The sequence below is a fragment of the Haliotis cracherodii genome, unplaced genomic scaffold, assembly GCF_022045235.1.
Source record: "Haliotis cracherodii isolate W230 unplaced genomic scaffold, xgHalCrac1.p SCAF_3, whole genome shotgun sequence".
In the NCBI taxonomy this organism is placed as follows: domain Eukaryota; kingdom Metazoa; phylum Mollusca; class Gastropoda; order Lepetellida; family Haliotidae; genus Haliotis; species Haliotis cracherodii.
The window spans coordinates 34,891,608-34,913,045 of NW_027266286.1; the positions used below are offsets into that span (position 1 = coordinate 34,891,608).

At 38.5% G+C, this 21,438-nt stretch overlaps 1 protein-coding gene across 2 annotated transcripts in view; it reads right to left on the bottom strand.

The window, feature by feature from the left end:
• The window catches only part of LOC139475942 (protein O-mannosyl-transferase TMTC2-like), a 555,954-nt gene that overhangs the window by 151,281 nt on the left and 383,235 nt on the right, over positions 1-21,438 (bottom strand). For both annotated transcript variants that reach the window (XR_011654036.1, XM_071259155.1), the window contains exon 9: positions 6,499-6,620. Coding sequence is in view for 1 of the 2 variants with exons in the window: in XM_071259155.1 (XP_071115256.1) it covers positions 6,499-6,620 (122 nt within the window). In the remaining variant the exon portion in view is untranslated. The remainder of the gene's footprint in view (positions 1-6,498; positions 6,621-21,438) is intronic.

Genomic DNA, 21,438 nt, shown 5'->3' on the forward strand with positions numbered 1-21,438 from the left:
GACTAAGTATGTATGTGACGATGAAAGAAGCAAATTGACAAGAATGTGATTATAGCTAAAAAGAAGGCATTATGAGCTGAAAACGAAATGAAGGGCAGTAAAGCAGACTTGATATAACCAAGTGAAGCAGCAAAGTCATCTGAGTTGATCACCTGGAAAAGAATATGAACATGTGTGCAAGGTGCCGAGAGTGCAGGGTGTTGATAAATATATGTAGTGAGTCAGTCACAGAGTCATTCTGGGTTTATGGATAACCTGTTTTGGTTTGGTTAATGCATAATGCCTAAGATGAATGCCTACACACTTTATTAATTAAGCAAGTATTTAAATCTTATCTAAGCATTATGTAAACACAAAGCACACCACTCATACACATCACAATGATATACCATGCATCACTAATGCATGTGTATCCGGGTACATGTAGTCAACACTAATAAATAAAGAAATACAGTTTACAGTGACCTTCAGGGTAAGACTCAACAAACTGACACACCTAACTGAGTCATGAGTAATGGCACCATGGTTGAATATACAAAAGAAAAAAATGTGTTGCAACACAGGAATAACACTGCAGTGTACAATCAGTAACAAAGTATGACAGGGAACACCATTTGAATTTTCAAAGAAATATAAGATGCATCTTCTGTAGAGTATAACACAATTATGACTGTTTGCTGACAATAGAACAAATGCGCATTTGATGAGACAGAGCTTAAGCAATTGCTTCATAGCTAGCTTTGGAAACGAGTCCATGATTGCGTGAATCTTGGTACAAGTTGATAACATTCTGCACCCAAATAGTTCATAATTACCACGTATTCACATGGGTATGCAGTCCATTACTGGATCACTGGGATGGTCACTGGATCACGGGAATTGTCACTCCACCCAACATCAGTCGTCAACAGATCCTCACTGGGGGCTCCATTGTTGTAGCCATTATATGTGCATATGTGTCCCCGATAACATAATGACACAGGCTAGGGTGTGAGGTCTGATTATTTATTCTGTCGTGATAAACCGACATCCTTTATATAAGTATATCCTTTCTTCCAGTCCAGTGCACAGTGAAGTAGTAATGCCAAGTGCTGGGTGAAAACAAAGGGGTTTGAAAGTGGGACACAGAGATTTAAAACTAGCCAATCCAGAGGACGCCTGGGCTTACACTCTGATTGACCACCAAGCAGTTGACTGATCCATTAAGTAAAACATGACATTAGAATAGGGCTTTAATGATAATACTTGACTTACAACTATTTAAGTATGCAGCCTGAAATGAGAAATACAATAAATAATTCTTGATTACTGCAATATCTGAAATATACAAAATAACATTATTGACAACATACATAGTAAATTAAAAGCTAATTAATAAAACATGATTAATATATACAGAACTACTATCTACCACATACTGAAGACGTGAAAATCAACAAACTCAAATCTGCTTGCATGTCAGTGACAGCTTCGAACGATCGAAGGGCAAGGTCGCCACCGGAATAAGAAAAGACAACCGCGATCCACTCACAGCGTTTTACGCTGGAGATAGGGAATGTTACTGTTCACATTTGGGATGTTTGGGGCCACAAAATCAGAAGTCAAGCACACTTCCACGGAGTTTTCGAATGATTTGTATCGGAACTGTGAACATTGAGTGATCTGGTCGTGCTGTCGTGTTCGTTCATTCATGAACAACACCTCCCGAAACAGCGCCATAAAATACGCCTCAAAGGGGACACCAATGGCACAACCGGATCATCCCAAGTAAGTCTAGATATCTGTCCAGATAGTTTAAACAGACTTCATTTCACCACGCTTATCCTTTTACATTAAATCAAATTGAAAGTTGCGAAAATGGTCGGGTGCGTCACGCTCAAGGGACGCGCTCGATCGGCAGTCGTACATTGTAAATCGATTTATAGATCTAGCTCGATTATATGTCTGTGGGAGCTCTATGCATAACTTATATAGAATGCAAACCGAATTTGATGCGTGTGACTATCTTGTTTGGTTTAATAAAGTGTTTGTAAATATCCCTCGTTCTCATGAATTTCTTCAGTTCTGCCTTGTAATCGCAAAATGAATGACATCTCGCGATTTTTTATGAATGAAAAAAGTAGTCCCGGTGTGACAGAGGTCACGGTTATCCAATCAAAACAAATAAAACAAGGTCAACCTTGTACGACACACGTGTGACGTACGGATTTAGTATCTTACCACCTGTATCTTCACCACGTGGGTAATAAAGTAAGTGAGTGAGCGGTTTTTAATTTTACATCGCATTGGCAACATTACAGCCATATTGTGATGCGTACCAGTAGATATAGTAAGATGGTTGTGTAAGTATGTGAGGTGGATGACGATGCATGCAGGCGGGTATGTGTATGGATATATGAGAGGACATGAGTACTTGAAGTTGCATGATTAGACATTATTAATTTTTTTTTTAAAAACCTTGGCCGGGCATTGTACATAGCCACCCGAAATACCCGGACTATGCTGGCAGACTGCATGGGAACAGCTATATTTACACAGACTGAAGCCCTTACAAAATGATATCATATTTGCATCGCTTAAACAAAATTTATTTAAAAAGGAAAGGGGATTGTGTCGACAGCCATAGAAGTGTAAAGGACTATATGAAGAACTCTACAGTACACAATAACGATCAGAAATGTAACATGTAACCGAAATTAGTAACAGAATACATCTTGCCTTGCCGGCATTCATTGGAAATATCAAGGTAGGTTTTAACATGAACATGTAAAATAACATCAATATTATTTCTGATAATACCTTGGGTCGTTGTTGAGAATATTGTGGTTCTCATTACTTAACCATTCGGGTGACTCCAATATGTTTTGTGTGTGTGACTGATAATTGCATTGCACATTTTTAAGTACCACAAATGGTGAGGCATTAATACATTCTAATACCCCTCTGGTACTTTGCCTCGTCTCTCGAATAAACAAATCAAAGCAAAGCTTGTGTAATTGGCAACGATGTAGTCACCCTAACAGACGAGCATGAAGCTTTGATGATAATACCCCAATTACTTCATGACATACATGATGATGAATGAGCGACCATAGTGTGCCTTTGTTGTCTATGCGTATGCTTTATAGCACCTGGTCGTGTTTAACAGTAGGTTATTGATGCATAAGCGTTTGTCCGGAAGCGATATTTTAAATACGAATTTTACAAGGATTGGCATATTCTTTTCATTTATAATTCATTTTCATTTGCATGTGTTCAAAATTCATTAATCAAGATTCACAAATGTCATAATGGGATCCACAAATGCAAACAAAATCATTTGTGATATGGTATATAGAATATGACACTATATATGTGCATATGTTGTTTTTTTTTATATGAATAAGCGCATTTACAAGCAAATATAATTTGACAAGTGTCGTGGCATTGCTGAATGGTTGTCTGGCCAATCAGGGGCTGGTGTTGGGGTGTCTGCAGTGTGTTATCAGGCACCCTATAATTTATCTGGCAAATAAATATTAAAATGCCAGCCTTCGTGGATAGTTGAAACCTTAGTTCACCATCGTTAACTTCACTTACTTGTCTGTGAAACAGTCCCGATAATCCTCTTTTGTTTTACCAATCAACATGTTTCATTGGTTTGCCTACATGAAACAATAGAAGCAGACATTCCGGGAAGTCCCCACAATAGAATTACATTTTCCTTGAGGATATGAGACATTCTGGAAATATGTTTTTACAAAAACGCTTTTCGCAAAAGAGTGATCTTGGTTGTTTTTTTTACATTGTTTCTGACACATGTTCTCTGGATAGAGCAGTTATTAGCGATGTTGGTTTCATTGTTTGATATTTGTAAACACTTCAATTTTATTAAGTTTGAGCTTGAGCATATGTTCAGGAAAGTAAGTGGTTTAAACTTATTTTTATTTCAACTGAAAATTGGGATCGGTAAACAAGTTAGCTCTTATTTGAATACCTCTCCCTACATGGAAATCAGGTAAAAAGATAGTCAAGGTGTAGACACACATAATATTTACACAGAAATACCTTGGTGGTCAGTTAATTATCAAGCATGATCAGCAGTTTCCTGGTTTTGATAGTCAGAATAATGGGGTTATACATAATATTAAGTACCACATAATGTACACAATATACATATATATTATATGTGAGGGTTTGGTGTATTATTTATGTTTAAATCTACCAGAATTTGTGATGAAAGTATGGACAGATAGATGAAGTTCTTGATTCGAATCAGATGATAGGCCTTCACATCTGTAAAGTTCTGAATTAATATTATATCCTTTTATGTAATATAATAAATTGTTTCTAATTTGATCATAATTGCAACAAACAAAGAAGTTGTGTAGCGGGTCTTCATAGAGGTGACCACAGGAACAACCTGGGCTGTCAATTATGAACCTATCAAATTTACAATATTGATAATAAAAGCGACAAAATCCTTTCCATATTTATAAGAACTCTGTGCTAAAAGCAGTCGATTGTACGATTCCGACTGTATCGTGGGCATGTGTTTATAAATGACTATAAAATAGTGATGGTACAGGGAATTCGCGAAAAGGCAATACCATGAAAACGGAAAATAATACAACACAATCGTCTTGCCACCTTTAATTCCAGAAAATACCACTGAATGTCTTTGACTTGCCTTTGCATGGGTTTGAAATGGATACGCTCTAAACCTGGTATCATCATTAAATGATTATGATTCATAAACACATGCTTTTGATATAGTCAGATTTGAAAATGTACTCTGCTTTGGGCACAGATTTCTTATGATTATGGAAATGGTTTTGTTGGGGTTTTATTTGCATCTCAAAAAGCGTATTGTTTACAATGTTAATACCCGTTTACACATCAGGAACTGTGTAACAGCACTGTGTAATACAAACACCTAACCATGTAATATTGGTTGAAGGACTTTATCATAGGAAAACTTTAATAACAAAACGATTTAGTCCAGACTAGTTCACGTTATATACAGAATGAAACTTATCAAGAAACATAATGGAATACTGGACATGTACTGAACATAAGTTTGTTAGAGCTTTCCTGAAGGTCATATTGGCCTACATAAGATTGGGTGTGAATCTGTTCTCTTTAAGCTGTAACCGTGAAAAATACTGTGTACAAGTATCTCTGATTATGGCCAAAAGGTCACCTTACGTTTGCAGTTTAAATAAAATATAGTAGTATAGATGATGGGGGATCTGGACAACTTCCACTGGAGCCAGATTTATATACCTATACCACCACTACAGGGGGAATTTTTTATGTGTAAACGCTGATGCGATTCAACGATCGTTATGAGATTAAGTTAAATTGGCTCTAGCTCACCACTACCTGGAGTCAATCAATGATACCATAGAGGGAATTTTTAGTACAAAAACGATGAAGGTTGTGTCTCGATCAGTAAAACATCACTGTCAATCTTGGACAGAGTAATCAACTGCAGCATCAATGTTTTACTCTGCTTCCTCAATTTGTTCACACCTCGAGTCAATGCAACCCATGATATCTCGGCACATGGAACAGGGAAGATGGGGGTCCTTGGTGGACTTGTAGAAATGACAGACCCAACACTTCTTATCATGCCTTGGTCTTGAAGCCATACTTGTGCACAATTGAAATAAACAAAATGATATTTTGACTATTGTGTAAAAGTGAAAAATTTAAATATAAAGCACTGAATAATAATTTGATATGTATAGAAACTAAATGAACTTAAAGCATAAACTGTAAATATTGTGAGCCTTTTGGAAAACAAATCTGGTCATGTTAGCACAAGTTAAAATAATGCTGGTTCAAGGTGGAGTCTGCAGTTTCCTGTGCATGTGATAAAGGAGGAAACTCATACAAACTCATGTGCCACACTCAAAAACATTATTTCTTGTGGAGTCTCCCTAACATGGAGAATAAGGCTATTGTAGTCTTAGTCGTGGTGTTTAAGCTAAAATTATATTTTTTCACAAACCAATTACTTCAAAGCTCAATTTTCAATTAATTACTTATATCTTAGATGTAGTAAGTATGATTTCATGTGAGAATGACTTACAGAGAAGGTTAATGTGGTTTTTTTCTTGTATCTCAAATGGTATATGATCTTATCTTACAATAAGTATACTGATAAGGGATGAGGGACTATTGCTATGATCAATTGTGGGTTATCTCTTGTAAGAATCACTTACTGTCAAGAGATTAAAGACTGATGCAAATACTTGCCAGGGTAAGTAGTAGATGATCTCATGGTAGAAGCATACAAATCATTCCTATACCTGTATACCATAACATGCTCCTCATTAAACACTAAACTAACTGGGGACAAGCCCATTTTTAATTCATGGGGGTGCAATATCGTAAGTGTACACAGGCACACCTGATTACCTTTCTGTAGGCAAAAGAAGATGTAGGCGAAAGTGGATGGAACCTTCACATGGACATCAGAATGAATGACAAAATGTCTATGAATGCACCAACCTTCTTCTGCAGTAGCTTGGCTATAGTGAGATGTGCAGGAACATGGTCTGGCTTGGACTTGAGAGCCTTTCGGTACCAGCGTTCTGCTGTCACCAGGTCGCCCATCTTGCTGTATACCTCACCTGGAAACATATAAACATATAAACACATAAACAGAAACATCCCAGTCATGAACACCCTCCAAACAGCTTGTCTCCATTACCTTCCACTTTCAGAAGTAAATTTCCATGTTATGTCCTAACAAAGAATGAGGGTCATGCTGACCCTCAGTTTTCCAACATGACATGGTGAACATTACTTGGACAGCCTTGAGACTGTATGGTAGACAGGAAAATGTCCCACTCTCAAAAAGATAGTCTTGGAAGGCTCAAATTGACAAGACACAAGTTCAAATAAAATATAAAGAAAACATTAATTTGAAGACCCTTCAAACCAATTTTCTTCTAAGATACTGAAATACAAAAAATAGTTATCATTCTGTATAATTCAAGGAATTCTACCGCTACTCCATCATCTATTTAATATCTGTCTTGAGGTGAAACAGTATCTACAGTCTTAGTGCTTCTGAGCATGCATGAGGAGGGATAACCTCACTCCTTTCTGTGAACCAACATCCTCTAGATGCTGATAAAATGGGAAGGTGAGGCAATAATCCTGATGTAATAGAGGTAGTATTCTTAGAATTATACACAATGATAACTGTTGTTTGAAAATTCCTTCGAACACTTCACCTCACCTCTATTACATCATAGCCAAAATTCACCAGATGGAAAGGAGTGATATGGCATCTTGTAATCTGGGATAGTTTACAGCAGTAAAGAATAAGTACATGGAAAATGATAAGAAAAAAGGCATAATACCTTTAATTTCTTGAAATCTGTAATATCAAACAATAGATATCATTGTTAATAATTCTAAGAATACTACCTCCATTACATCTTTGCCATAAATCCTGTATTTTGGCTTTGGTCACACTAACTAAAATTTTCAGATTTTCAACAGACGTCCTCTTCACTGTCAATCACACACAATTAGTTGTTCCCAATATAGCACCATAGCAACCAAAGCTATGACATGCGTAATGGTGTGAATCTCAATTCTTTCTTGTGTGTGCTAGAGTCAGCACCTATTGTTATAGCACTTGGTAGTAGTTGCATTAGTCTAAGATTGTTCTGATAGTTTTCTATAAAACAGACCCATTAAGTCAATATTAATAGCTGCTAATTGTAGTGACGATCATACTCACGCAAGTATAAGCTGGAGGGAATGTCAATTCTTTCCCACATCTTACCACTAGAGGTAGGGGAATTGGGGAGGTGGATGGGAGTACTCTTGATGTAATAGAGGTAGTATTCTTAGAATTATTAACAATGATAACTATTGTTCGATAATTCTTGCGAATCCTCTACCTCTATTACATCTTTGCCAGAATATACCACAGGGACCAGGCGGGATCTGCCTCTAGTAACTTTCTGTAATCCTCTTCTGGAAACCATTTCATCAAGGATTCTAATCCTGACCCAAGATAATTTCCTCTGAAATTTTTCTTGAGGACAATGAAAATCAGAATGCATCAAGAAACAGTCAAATACATGATAACTTCGCTAGAATTACCATTATGTTTGCTGATCTTGTTAGCTATAATCACGTGATTTCTGGTCTTTTTCTCCCAAATGACGTCATTTTCTGTTAAAATGGACTTCTGACACTATTTCCGGTGCTGACGTCACTTCCGGTTCTCATTTCCGGTTTGTCACTTCCCTTTTATTGGATAATGATGTCTCTTATGGTCTATTTCTACTTAAAGACGTCATTTCCTGATTAGATGGATCTTGTTTTCGAGACTGGATAACGAAGGATCTTCCCACTGAACGGATGTCCATGAAGCAAGACTCGTGGCTAGGGCTCTGATCTCATGAGCCGAGGAGGATCCAAGACGGGGAGTGGAATTCTGTGCCTGTGTATAACTCGCTGCAATGGTAGACTTAAGCCAGCCTGTTACCATAGCCTTGGTGATGTCCTTGTTGGAAAAGAGGCTTGCAGGATATAAATAGTCTCCTTCAATGGTGTCTATGTAGGTCTGTAGCCGAGAGGTAGAATTTGAGAGCTCTGATGAGATAGAGAAGTCTGTCTGGGTGATCCACTGTTGGCCCAAGACAGGAATGGTAAGTGTCTATGGCCCCTACCATGGTGGTAGACTGGTTTGGGCTACAAAAAGTGGCAGTGATCTTAGAGTTATTGATGCCCGATGTTGATCATAGATTGCGGGTTACTGGCGATGTATGAAGAAGCTGAGAGCAATTGAGGCCCGATGTTGATCATAGATTGTGGGTTACTGGCGATGTATGAAGAAGCTTAGAGCAATTGAGGCCCGATGTTGATCATAGATTGCGGGTTACTGGCAATGTATGAAGAAGCTGAGAGCAATTGAGGCCCGATGTTGATCATAGATTGCGGGTTACTGGCGATGTATGAAGAAGCTGAGAGCAATTGAGGCCCGATGTTGATCATAGATTGTGGGTTACTGGCGATGTATGAAGAAGCTTAGAGCAATTGAGGCCCGATGTTGATCATAGACTGCGGGTTACTGGCGATGTATGAAGAAGCTGAGAGCAATTGAGGCCCGATGTTGATCATAGATTGCGGGTTACTGGCGATGTATGAAGAAGCTGAGAGCAATTGAGGCCCGATGTTGATCATAGATTGCGGGTTACTGGCGATGTATGAAGAAGCTGAGAGCAATTGAGGCCCGATGTTGATCATAGATTGCGGGTTACTGGCGATGTATGAAGAAGCTGAGAGTGAAGCTGAAGAAGAAGATCGACCCTCAGAGGTAGATGGTAAAATCTTCTGTCTGCGACATTGTTAAGTGTTGTTAACCAACTTCGTGTTGGTCAATTGGGTGTGACCAAAAGCAGTGTGAGGCTGACTGTATCTTCTGTATAACCTGATGTATAATGCCGGTTGTGGATAGGCGTAAGCGTGTAGTCTCTCCCATGGGATTGCTGATGCATCGTAGTGACTTTGACGTATTTCAGTGAATTCCCACTTTTCATTACAACCATTCAGTTGAGTTTGCCTGTGCAACCTTTGGGAGACACCCAGGAATGAGCACATGGCTGAATAAACTTAGTCAGATGAGCTCTCCTGTTGAGTCTTAATTACCAATACATGACATGGTCTCAGAAGTGGTAACACTAGTGTAAGAAGCCAGAACAGAGACCAAGCAGGTACATAAATGTTGAAATGGAGGGAGCTGCATGGAATTAAGTCATTCAAAACACATGCACAGTTCATGTTTAATGGGCCTCTGAAGAAGGAAACAGGAAGAAAGCTGCAATTACCTTATGATATGGATAGGAGAAAAGGGAAGAATGTTATTCTCAACAAGGGATTTAACTGAAGAAGAGGCAAAGTTGTTGAAAACTTACTACGACAGGTTTGAAGCATATGTGCTACCCAAAACAAACCATGTGTTTTCAAGGTACAAGTTTGGTTGCAAAGTACAAGAAGAAGGGTAAACTTGTGAACAGTTTGTCACACAGCTCAAACTTTTAGTTAAAGATTGTGGCTATGACAATCCTGACGAAATGGTGCGAGACAGAATTGTGTTTGGCCCTGACACAACAAAGTACGAGAACAGCTTATCAGTGAAGGATCAGACCTTACCCTGGATAAGGCAGTTAACATCATCAGAACATACGAAACAACTATGGCACAACTTAAATCCATGACGACAGAAACCATGTAGATGTAGATGTAATTTCCAGACAAGGAAGACAAGGAGGGCCAGGTACCCTTGTGGACAGCATGAGAGGTGGTGGTAGGGGACAGCATGAGAGGTGGTGGTAGGGGACAGCATGAGAGCTAGTGGTAGGGGATATTTAGAGCTGTGAAAAAGAGACCGAGAGGAAATGTGCGTCAACTACCGAAACCAAAAGTGCCCGGCTGAGTGCAGGAAGTGCAACAAATTTGGCAGATTCAATCACTTTTCGTCTGTATGCCACTCACAACCACCATTTCGCAGCAGTTCTCAGCACCAAACTGTAAACCAACTAGATCTGAAGGAAGATCCCCCCAACTATGTGTATTATGACTGTGATGGAGATGACTTCTTCATCGGAATGTTAAATATACATGGTCTGGACTAGGAATCTGTAACTGGACCACAGAGACAACAATTAATGGAAACACTGTAACATTTCAGATTGACACAGGGGCCAAGTGTAATGTGTTACCATTGGAAACTGTTAGGAAGATAACAGCAGGGCCACTGAAAAAATCATCAACTCCCTCGAAATCTTATTCTGGACATGTCATTCCAGTTGAAGGAACAGTAACATTGCCTTGTGTGGTAAAGGGAGTTGAACATCACGTCCTGTTCCATGTTGTAGATATGACAGCCACGCCTGTTTTTGGTGCGCAGACAAGTAGTGAGATAGGTCTGGTCCAGCTCTCAAATCAAATTTCAGAATCTTTGGCATAGAAGAAGAGTATATAGATTTGTTTGAGGGACTAAGATGCTTGCCTGGAAAACACAGCATTCAGATTGACAAAACGTACCATCCCATCGTCCATCCACCAAGAAAGGTCCCATATGCCTTACAAGAGAGAATTCAAGACAAATTAGACAGAATGGAGAAGGCAGAAGTTATTGTGAACCAAACAGAACACACTGAGTGGGTTAACAGTATGATTACGGTCATAAAGCCCAACAAAATCCGGATATGCATTGATCCAGTTGATCTCAACCGAGCAATAAAGAGAGACCAAGAGCTCCAGATAAGCTTTTGGTGTTATGGGTATTTTACCAATGCATTTTAAAATCATTGGGTATCAGTAATTCTATCTGGGTATTCAAATTTCTGTTACCCACTAGTTTTTACAGATGTGGGTATTTAAGTTGAATATTTAAAAACACTATTCATCTAGTCCCTGCAAACTGGTGTCGTGTGGGTTCGAGAGCTTTATAGGACTCAAAAATACCAACGATACTTCCACAAGAAAGTGAGATGGCAAATGATCATGATGTAACTGTCATCGTGGAGTTTGGCAAGGTTGACGGAATGCCTGTTTATAATTTCAAAATAAGTTGCTGATTTGCTAATCAAATACGCAGGGTTACTTCACAATATTTTGATGATACGCACAAGTTTTATTTTTGTAGCATATCTGTAATGTTCGTTGCGTATTTGATATGCTTGGATTTTATTTTACTGCATATTTCTGCATTTCTGATCTGTATTTTACGCAGATACGCAGCCTATCTGGAGTTCTGGAGACCACTTAAGACAATTGAAGATTTTGTAGCACAATTGCCAGATGCAAAAGTCTTTACCAAGCTTGATGCCACGTCAGGGTTTTGGCAGATACAGCTTGATGAAGATAGCTCAAAGGTTTACACATTCAATTCACCATATGGAAGATTTTACAAGGCTTCCATTCAGGGTAAAGTCTGCTCCTGAAGTATTTCAGAAAATTATGAGCCAGATGGTGGAAGATATCAAAGGTGCAGAACCTATTATGGACGACATCTTGATCTGGGGAACAAACACACAGGAACATGATGATCGGCTGAAGCAAGTACTAGACAAGGCCAGATCGTACAACCTTAGACTGAGCAAGTCCAAGTGTAAATTCGGCAAAGAACAAGTAACATATGTTGGACATCTGCTTACCAGTGATGGTTTGAAGCCAGATTCTGAAAAAGTAAGAGCTGTTCAGAATATGAACAGACCGGAAAATGTCAAAGAACTTCATACGTTTTTAGGTTTCATCCAAAATTTGGCAAAGTTCATGCTAATCATGTCTGATGTTGCCAGACCCCTCTGTATCCTCATCTCAAATGATGTTCAGTGGCACTGGGATCAACAGCAGGAACAAATTTTGCCATGCATAAGAAAATGGCAGCAAGTGCTCCTGTCCTTGCCTACTATGATTCCGATAAGACAGTCACCCTGTCTGTTGATGCTAGCTCTACCGGACTCGGTGCAGTACTGCTTCAAGAAGTAAAACCTGTTACTTATGCATCGTCTGCCCCAACTGCAACTCAAACACGGTATGCTCAGATTGAAAAAAAAAGCTACGTGAAACATGGACAATAGAAAATGATTTTAGTGACATTTTTTCAGAGTATAAACTTTTTTTGTTTACCTTCCACAAAAATGTCCCAGTTCAGGAAGTATTCAGGAGGAACAGAGGTTTTGATAAAATATTCACTGGTAAGATATATTATTGATGTTAAATACGGAGAAAACGCTATCACTATTCTGTTTGATAAAAGTATGTTGGTTTCAATAGAGATACATTATGTGTGTTTACATATATCCAACCAGAGAGATCGACCTGGTATGATAACAAAGATAGACAAAATGGGGTAGAGATTTTACTGTATTTTTTATTGAGTACATTGGAGGTGTACCCAGCTGTTTCTATCATTGTACTTGGAGACATGAACAGTAGAACCGCTGTGACGCTGTACTATGTGGAGAACGATGTTATTCACCAAGTTGAGGGTAATGATTACTAAGTAGATTTTTTTACACAATTTGAGATGGAAAGGTATTCATGTGATAAATTATTTAATAACTTTGGAAAAACACTTTTGGATATGTGTTCAATTCTGAACATATATATTGTAAATGGAAGATTTGGGACTGACTATCAAATTGGTGATTATACATTTATTGGACATTTAGGGTGTAGTGTCACAGATTATGTCTTATCATTGAGTGACATGTTCCCAGGTATCACCGATTTTGATATATTATCTAGATCGAAATCACAGCATCTACTTGTACATTTAGGCATTAAAAAAAGCTGTTGCAGAAAGTCAGACTCCTTAGGTAACCGTAAAGAATACAGATATACATGGAAAGACCATGTCCACAGTATGGGATCCTCTTTGACAACAGACATATTAGAGAATGCAGCACTGTGTTCTCTTACAGACGTGTCTGGTGCAGTCGCGTTATAAACTGATGCTATTTTATCAGACGCTTCTGTGATGAAGACACGAGTGAGCTATAACTACAGACGTTCACCGTGGTATGATGATGAATGTCTGTGTAAAAAATAAGAACAGTGCCATTATATAAATGCGTTTAGAAAAACTAAAGATAACTCAATTCGTATAACAAAGTTAGCAATGAATACAGATCACTATGTAGAATAAAGAAGAACCAATATGCAAAATGTAAAAGGAGTGACCTAGAAAATGCTGCAGCGGGAGACCCAAAACGTTTCTGGGACACAATAGAGCTTATGTCTGGACGACCGCAAGGCCCCAACCCTATTGATATACAAGACTGGGGGGACTATTTCTCGTCGCTATATTCCGAACAGATGGGTATCCAGGCTGATCTTGGTGAGGTAGAGGACATGGTGACATGTCCAGAATATGTGCAAGAACTAACACTTGACATTTTAGATTCTTCAATCACCAGATCCGAACTTTTTGAAAGTATCAGTGCCCTGAAAAATAATAAAACAGCTGGTCTTGATGACATTCTTAGTGAATATCTAAAATATTTGTCCACTGTTATAATACCTTATTTAGAAATCATATTTAACAGCATTAATCAAAATGGTGTTTTTCCTGAATGTTGGGCAACTGTTATAATTATCCCATTACAGAAAAAAGGGGACGCCTCGGTTCCTGATAACTATAGAGCTATAAGCCTTCTGACTATCCTCCGTAAAGTTTTTACATCTATTTTAAACAGAAGACTAGTGTATTGGGCTGCAATACTTGACAAAATATCTGAATGTCAGTCAGGGTTTCGAAAAGGTTATTCATCTATTGATAACTGTTTTGCTATAAATTCTGTTATTCAGTGTTATCTTTCACGTAAAGGAGGTAAATTTTATGTAGCATTTGATTTCTCTAAAGCATTCAACTCAATTCACCGTCATCTTCTATGGAAGCTATTGTACAAACATGGTTTGAGTTCTAAAATGGGTAAAATGTTACAATCCATCTACAGTAATGTAAAAGCTTGTGTTCGTTCAAACAACAGAGTATCTGGTACATTTAATTGCTTCATGGGTGTGAGGTAAGGGTATATGCTTAGTCCTTTTTTGTTTCCGTTTCTTATCAACGAATTGGTTAGAGAAATGGAACAAAATTGTCGTTTTGGTGTTCAGTTACATCCGGAATGTATTCACATTCTTCTACTTCTATTTGCGGATGATCTTACTGTGTTTGGCAATACTGTCAACAACTTACAAAACAACTTTCGAAAACAAAAATAGTTGTTTTTAAAAATGGGGGAGGTTTATCACGTTATGAAAATGGTATTATGATGGAAATGAGGTTGAAGTGGTTACTGGATACAGATATCTTGGTTTGTATTTTAGCAATAGATTACTGTGGTCGAAAGCTTTAAGTAATATTGCAATTTAGGAAAGAAAGGTGTTCATGATCCTTTTAGTACTATTCATTCCTTGAAACCATACTCGCCTCACTTTTACATCAAATTATTATCATGCAGCCTGGTTTCCTGGGTATGCTGCGCTGGCGCTACACTGAACCAGGCAATTACTGCACAATGGCTGCCTCCACTAGACGAACAAACATGGCCGACACGCCATGTATTTACTATAGAAAAACTCTAGAACTGATGGTTATAAAATTTTCTTAGCATTTTCATGAATGCTCTTGAAATGTATATGTCATGAGAATAATGTCCATTCCTACTTTTACTGAAGGAAAACATTATTTAAGCTGTTTCAAGACTCAAAAGTGGTTGTCACATCGGTGAAATGTAAACAATGACACATACCCCGTTTTCAACAGTGATATGTGCGTTAATATTTCATGTCAGCTCACTGTTGTCACGAAATCGTATACATAATACATGGAATTAAACGACCACGTCAATGAAATACCTTTGGCATCTTTATCTTAGCAAATTCAATGAAGCAAATGTGGCTGATTATGCCACCTTTTCTCCCATTGTGAAATGGTGGTTTAGCGGAATTATTGAATGCCCAGTATCTGTAATAATGGTATTTAATGATAGGGTCTGTCATTGGTTCTGATATTTGGCCTCTGAATTTTATTCACTTGAAAAGCCATTTATTTGGCATTTGTTTTCTTATTACACAATTAAATTAATCAGAAATAGATCTAATAATTTTGCCATTGTGCAGTCATTGCCTGGGTCAGTGTAGCGCCAGCCCAGCATACCCAGGGAACCAGGCTGTGATTGTACAAGTTCCATCCAATCGCTGATGTTACGATTCCGATTGTTTTTGTTTACAATTAGTTACACCGAAAGTTGCTAATTTTTAGAAATTAAGGAAATATCGTCAGCAAAAAACCAACTATGATCGTATATGAAAAATGATAAAATTGTAAAGAAAATATCAGACTGCATGCCGATCAACGTGATGTGCCTTAAGTCAACAATGGCCGTTTCTTGTAGTTGTGTGCTAAAAAGATAGGCCGAAACATTTTTAACTCGATATATTTTCATTTTGAGGTAAATAAACTACTGAAAGTTTTAATATTGAACAAGCTGAAAATTTATGCATGTTCTACGTAATTTAAATGTTATGCAAAGCCTTCTTGGTAAATAGATATGGCGAGTTTTATTTTGAGGTGTCGTTATCAGTTGCACTGGAGGTGACACCTCTGTCGAATGGGTTCGATGTTAGCGTGCAAAGCTTTAATGCCAGTCAACAGAATAAACATATAAACTGTGTTTTTTTTTAGGAAAACACTGTTTTTAAGGAGGTGCACTACTCAGTACTAATAAGGGGTGCTATTTGCTGTTTGATTGGAATAAGGTACGGATATGTATCATTCCACTGGGGATGGGGTGGGGGAGTATTTTTGAGTCACATTTTTGGCTAGGGGTCAGCAGTCGTATTAATTTGGAGACACACTAAATTCAATATTTACAGTATACATTTTTCCAAAATGGTATATGAACAACTGATATGCACACACGGGGGCACACATCATCACATCCTGTGTGTGGCACGGGGGCACACATCATCACATCCTGTGTGTGGCATGGGGGCACACATCATCACACCCGGTGTGTGGCACGGGGGCACACATCATCACACCCTGTGTGTGGCACGGGGGCATACATCATCACATCCTGTGTGTGGCATGGGGGCACACATCATCACACCCGGTGTGTGGCACGGGGGCACACATCATCACATCCTGTGTGTGGCACGGGGGCACACATCATCACACCCGGTGTGTGGCACGGGAGCACACATCATCACATCCTGTGTGTGGCACGGGGGCACACATCATCACACCCTGTGAGTGGCAAGGGGGCACACATCATCACACCCGGTGTGTGGCACGGGGACACACATCATCACACCCTGTGAGTTGCACGGGGGCACACATCATCACACCCTGTGAGTTGCACGGGGGCACACATCATCACACCCGGTGTGTGGCACGGGGGCACACATCATCACACCCTGTGAGTGGCAAGGGGGCACACATCATCACACCCTGTGAGTGGCAAGGGGGCACACATCATCACACCCGGTGTTTGGCACTGGGGCACACATCATCACATCCTGCTTCCTGCGCCGGACTGTACAAATCTCAATATATTCACAAGCATCATGATTGGTAATATGTACTCAATACAGCTGTAGCTCTGGAAAACAATTTCCATATATCAAACAATGGTTATCATTGTGTATAATTCTGAGAATACTACCTTCTATTACATCATAGTCAATATTCTTGTCTTGTTTGATAAGCATTACTTAGAAGTTGACGGATGACAAGGTAGACACAATTTTTATGGATAACAATTTCTGTAATACTGTAAGACGTGACATTTCGGTATAGATCCTAAAACTGTTGTCAAGCAAGGCTGAATGAGGGACATATACTTACTTACTTACTTACTTTGGAGATTTAACGTGCGCTTTCCGACTGATGCGTATTTCGCATATATTGTATAGAATATATATATAGTAGGTGGAAGATTAACAGTTACAACAATTGCATACATGAGTGGGATAACATAATGAGTAAGTGATGACAACAGAAGGATAATACTGTCACAACATGATGGACAGAGAACACATAGTTGGAAGCCAATGGGACATGAAGCCAAGTAAGCAGGATAAGTGATTATTGCTTAATGAGTTCATAGAAGGCGTATGGGATGAAATTGCCTTGATCTCTGTTGATTGGTGACTTGTGCCGGTAATTGTGGACTGCTTCTGTTGGTTTCCTTTCATTGAAATCATGGAGGTTGTTAGAGAAGATTTGGACGTTGTCCCAGTTGATGTTGTGATTAGGACAGTTGCTGATATGGTCCAAGATGGCTGATTTACTGTCGGATTTGATGGCCTACTACGAACTCATTAAGCAATAACCACTTCTTTCCTATCACTACTTCCACCATCTAAAAAAAATTAAAAAAACATACTACAGGTAACTGCCCACACTGCAAACAACTAGAAACCCCAGAACACGCACATATCCACTGCACACACTACCTCACACATCGAACCGCATTACAAACCACCCTCAATCTAAACAAGGCTCTCACTCTAGAAGCAATACTAAACCCACAAAATAAACTAGAAAACTTCAAGGCCTTAGGCGTATTCTTAATCAAAATGGAACTAATAAAACGCATCTAAAAACACCATAATCTACCAAATCAAAATTACATAAACAAACAAACATCCACCATACCCAGCTCCCTTAGTTCTCCTCCCCAACCCCATCGGCATCTATTCCAAATCTCAAAATTCCAAAATTCTATATAAACAACCCCTAAAGCCCCCTCTTGGGTTGTACACACCACTTTCGCCCCTTTCGGAAACACATTAAATGGCCTGGCCGGGCACGTGTGCGAAATACGCATCAGTCGGAAAGCGCACGTTAAATCTCAAAAGTAAGTAAGTAAGTAAGTACTACTTCCACTTGATGCAAATATATTGGGGAGGTGGGTGGGATTACTTTTTGATGGTTCTTTGAATTATACACATTGATGACTATTGTTTGATAATTCCTTCAAATACCTTACGTTTATTACATCATAGCCAGATTTCCCATGAGGGTTTAGTGGGATCTAGCATACAGTAATCAAGGAGTTAATGAAATATAAATACATAAAAATGTTAAATCACCAATACCTTGATACTTGCACTGTAAATACTGTTATATTGGCATTCCCATGATATCACTTCCAGTCTATGACATCACTTCTGGGTCACGTGACATCAATACTGGTTGTGTCTCTTCTGGTTCCAATGACATCACCTCTGGTAACCAGACGTCACTTTCTTCTAGTATGTCACTTCCGGTTGCGTTGACGTCATATCCGGTGCTGACAACTTCTTATGCTGTCATCACTTCCACTTAAATCTAAGATCACCTTCAGATATTCCAGTGTGAAACCAGTAGCTAACCTATGATCTTGGTGATCACTTTATCAGCAGTATGCTTGCAGGAGATGAAAAGTCATTTCCTGTGTTGACAATGTTCTTGCCTATATGTGATATAATATCTCAGTACTTGCACTGGACACTGAGTAGCCTATTTGGATGGTCCATGTTGCTGCTTATGCCAGGGATGGAGTATTGCCGGTGTTCTAGCAGACCTCTAAGCCCTGACTGATTCTTGGCAATGATCGCAAAGTGATTCTACTCCAATCAGGTGCATCAGTGAGAAGTAACTTGCATGTAGCTCTGACACTCTCTAGCTGCAGTTGCTATGGCAAACAGAAAGGCAGTCTTCTTCGTATATGTAACTGTCTACCCAAATATATTGTCGGACATATTTTATAAACTCTGGCCCATCATGGCCATGAGGGGTGATGGATAAAATGCTGACAGTGATGGAAGAGTCCAGATGGGAACTGTGGTTGCTCGACAACCCCAACAACTTACACAAACTTATACAAATTGTCTCCAATTGATCACCCATTATATTTTAGTCCTGATTTTAAACTCAAATTGTGTGCAAAATGTACTGAAAATGTTTCAGGTGTCAGGCTTAGCACACACATATAGGACAGAAGTGATATTTTTCTAACCCCTGCACATGCTCTGTGGCATTTGGCATGATATGCAGTATTCCTAACAACTGATTAGGATGGCTGACAGTGATGAGGACATCCTTTGAAAGAAAATCAAAAGATTTGTGTGAAGTTAACCAAATTACAAGAATACTGGCTATGATGTAATAGAGATAAGGTATTCATAGGAATTCTACAAGGAATTAACCAGTTGTACCCTTGGCAAGAAATCAGAACTATGTTAAGCTTCAACATGCCAAACTTGTACAAATACAATATATGCAATAAAAAAACACTGGCAATGCGGTAATGTCAGGAAACTTAAACATGCTCACTGAAATTGGATCAGATTTATGTTTTTAAATGGCCCCCAAAGCATCTATATTAAATATACTTCTAATCTCCCAGATGTTATCCATCCATACAAAGGCACAATTTCATAGTCCCTGCAATTTCAGAGGACAAAAGGTCAATTTTAATGAATGAATGACAAACAAACAAATGACGGAAAACCCACCATAAAATAATATTTTGCACAAATCACATGGAGCATCACTACATTTGCATTGGACCATGAAGGTTAAAGCCTCTGGTACACATCGCCCATGAGTGGTGTCCGAGATGCTCAAGAATAAGCCAGGGCACTGTAGCCAACCTGGATATGTCAACAGTCAAATGTCAACAGTCAAATGTCAACAGAGACAGACACTTAAAAAATGTTTTTCAAATCCTTTCTGAATAAATACTGAAGACAAAAAGTATTAACAAATATGAAACATTCTAAATCAGCAGGAAAAGAGTACTACTGGGGCTGTTGCAGAACATTGTTGCAAAACACAATAGTTAAATGTACTTCACACATAACACCGAGCCACATAAACCTTCCAAGGAGATTAATATTTCTAATACAATAGAAGTCTTAGAATTATTTTATAAACAACACAGTACAATCCTGTGGATTTTAAGTTCAACTTCCTCAGTCTGTCAATTTCAGAGATTCTTTTGTGTTTACAGAGAAAATAAACTGTGGTGTTCTGAAATGAATTTCATCACGTTTGATAAGCTGTCACTTCAGTTGGGACATTGTTTTCGTGGACTTTCGAAGGGGAGTGTTTTCTGATGGACTTTCAAATCCCTCCTGCCAAATTCGAACGGTGGTGGTTGACGGAGATGGCAACGAATATCGATCAGAAAATGGTTTGTAAACAACATGTTGTCATGAATAAAGTTTTTTCAAACAATTTTTATAATGTTATATTTTACTTTCATTGTTGGTTGTTTCAATGAGGAAATAGCTTAAATTGTTCCCGAGTCTTGTCACCATAGAACATTTCTCTAACACTTTCATAAACATTTCATTTGTATGCATTCGTTAAATCTTTTAATGTCATCATCAGTCAGGGTTGCGGCCTAGAACGCCCCAAACATCCGATATCAAACTACCCTTGACTCGGCGTTTATCAGAGACCTGGCTGGTTTTAGAGACCCAGCATGTATTAGAGGAAATAAAGATTTGTTTAACAGTTTATATGGGGGTGATTGATCGACAGCCATTTTTTATGAATCGATGAGCACACATTTTTGTGTGAAATGGCTTAATATATTTGAAAGGGGTTTCCATAGCAAAAAGGAAACCTCTTTTTAACCAATCAGAATCAAGCATTCATCAATGTCATGGTAGAATTAATTCAAACAGTTTTTTACAGTTATGGCTATGGCAGCCATACTCATTTCAACCTCTTGAATAAATTCAGATTTAATCAGTGGTGGGAATAAGCATCTGGAGTTTTAACTTCATTGGTAAAGGTTGAAATGTATCATATTGCAAAAATTCGAACAATTTTGTTAAGACCATACTTACTACACATAAACCAAATCTAATTACACTATGGCTCAGTAATGGCCATAAAATAATTCA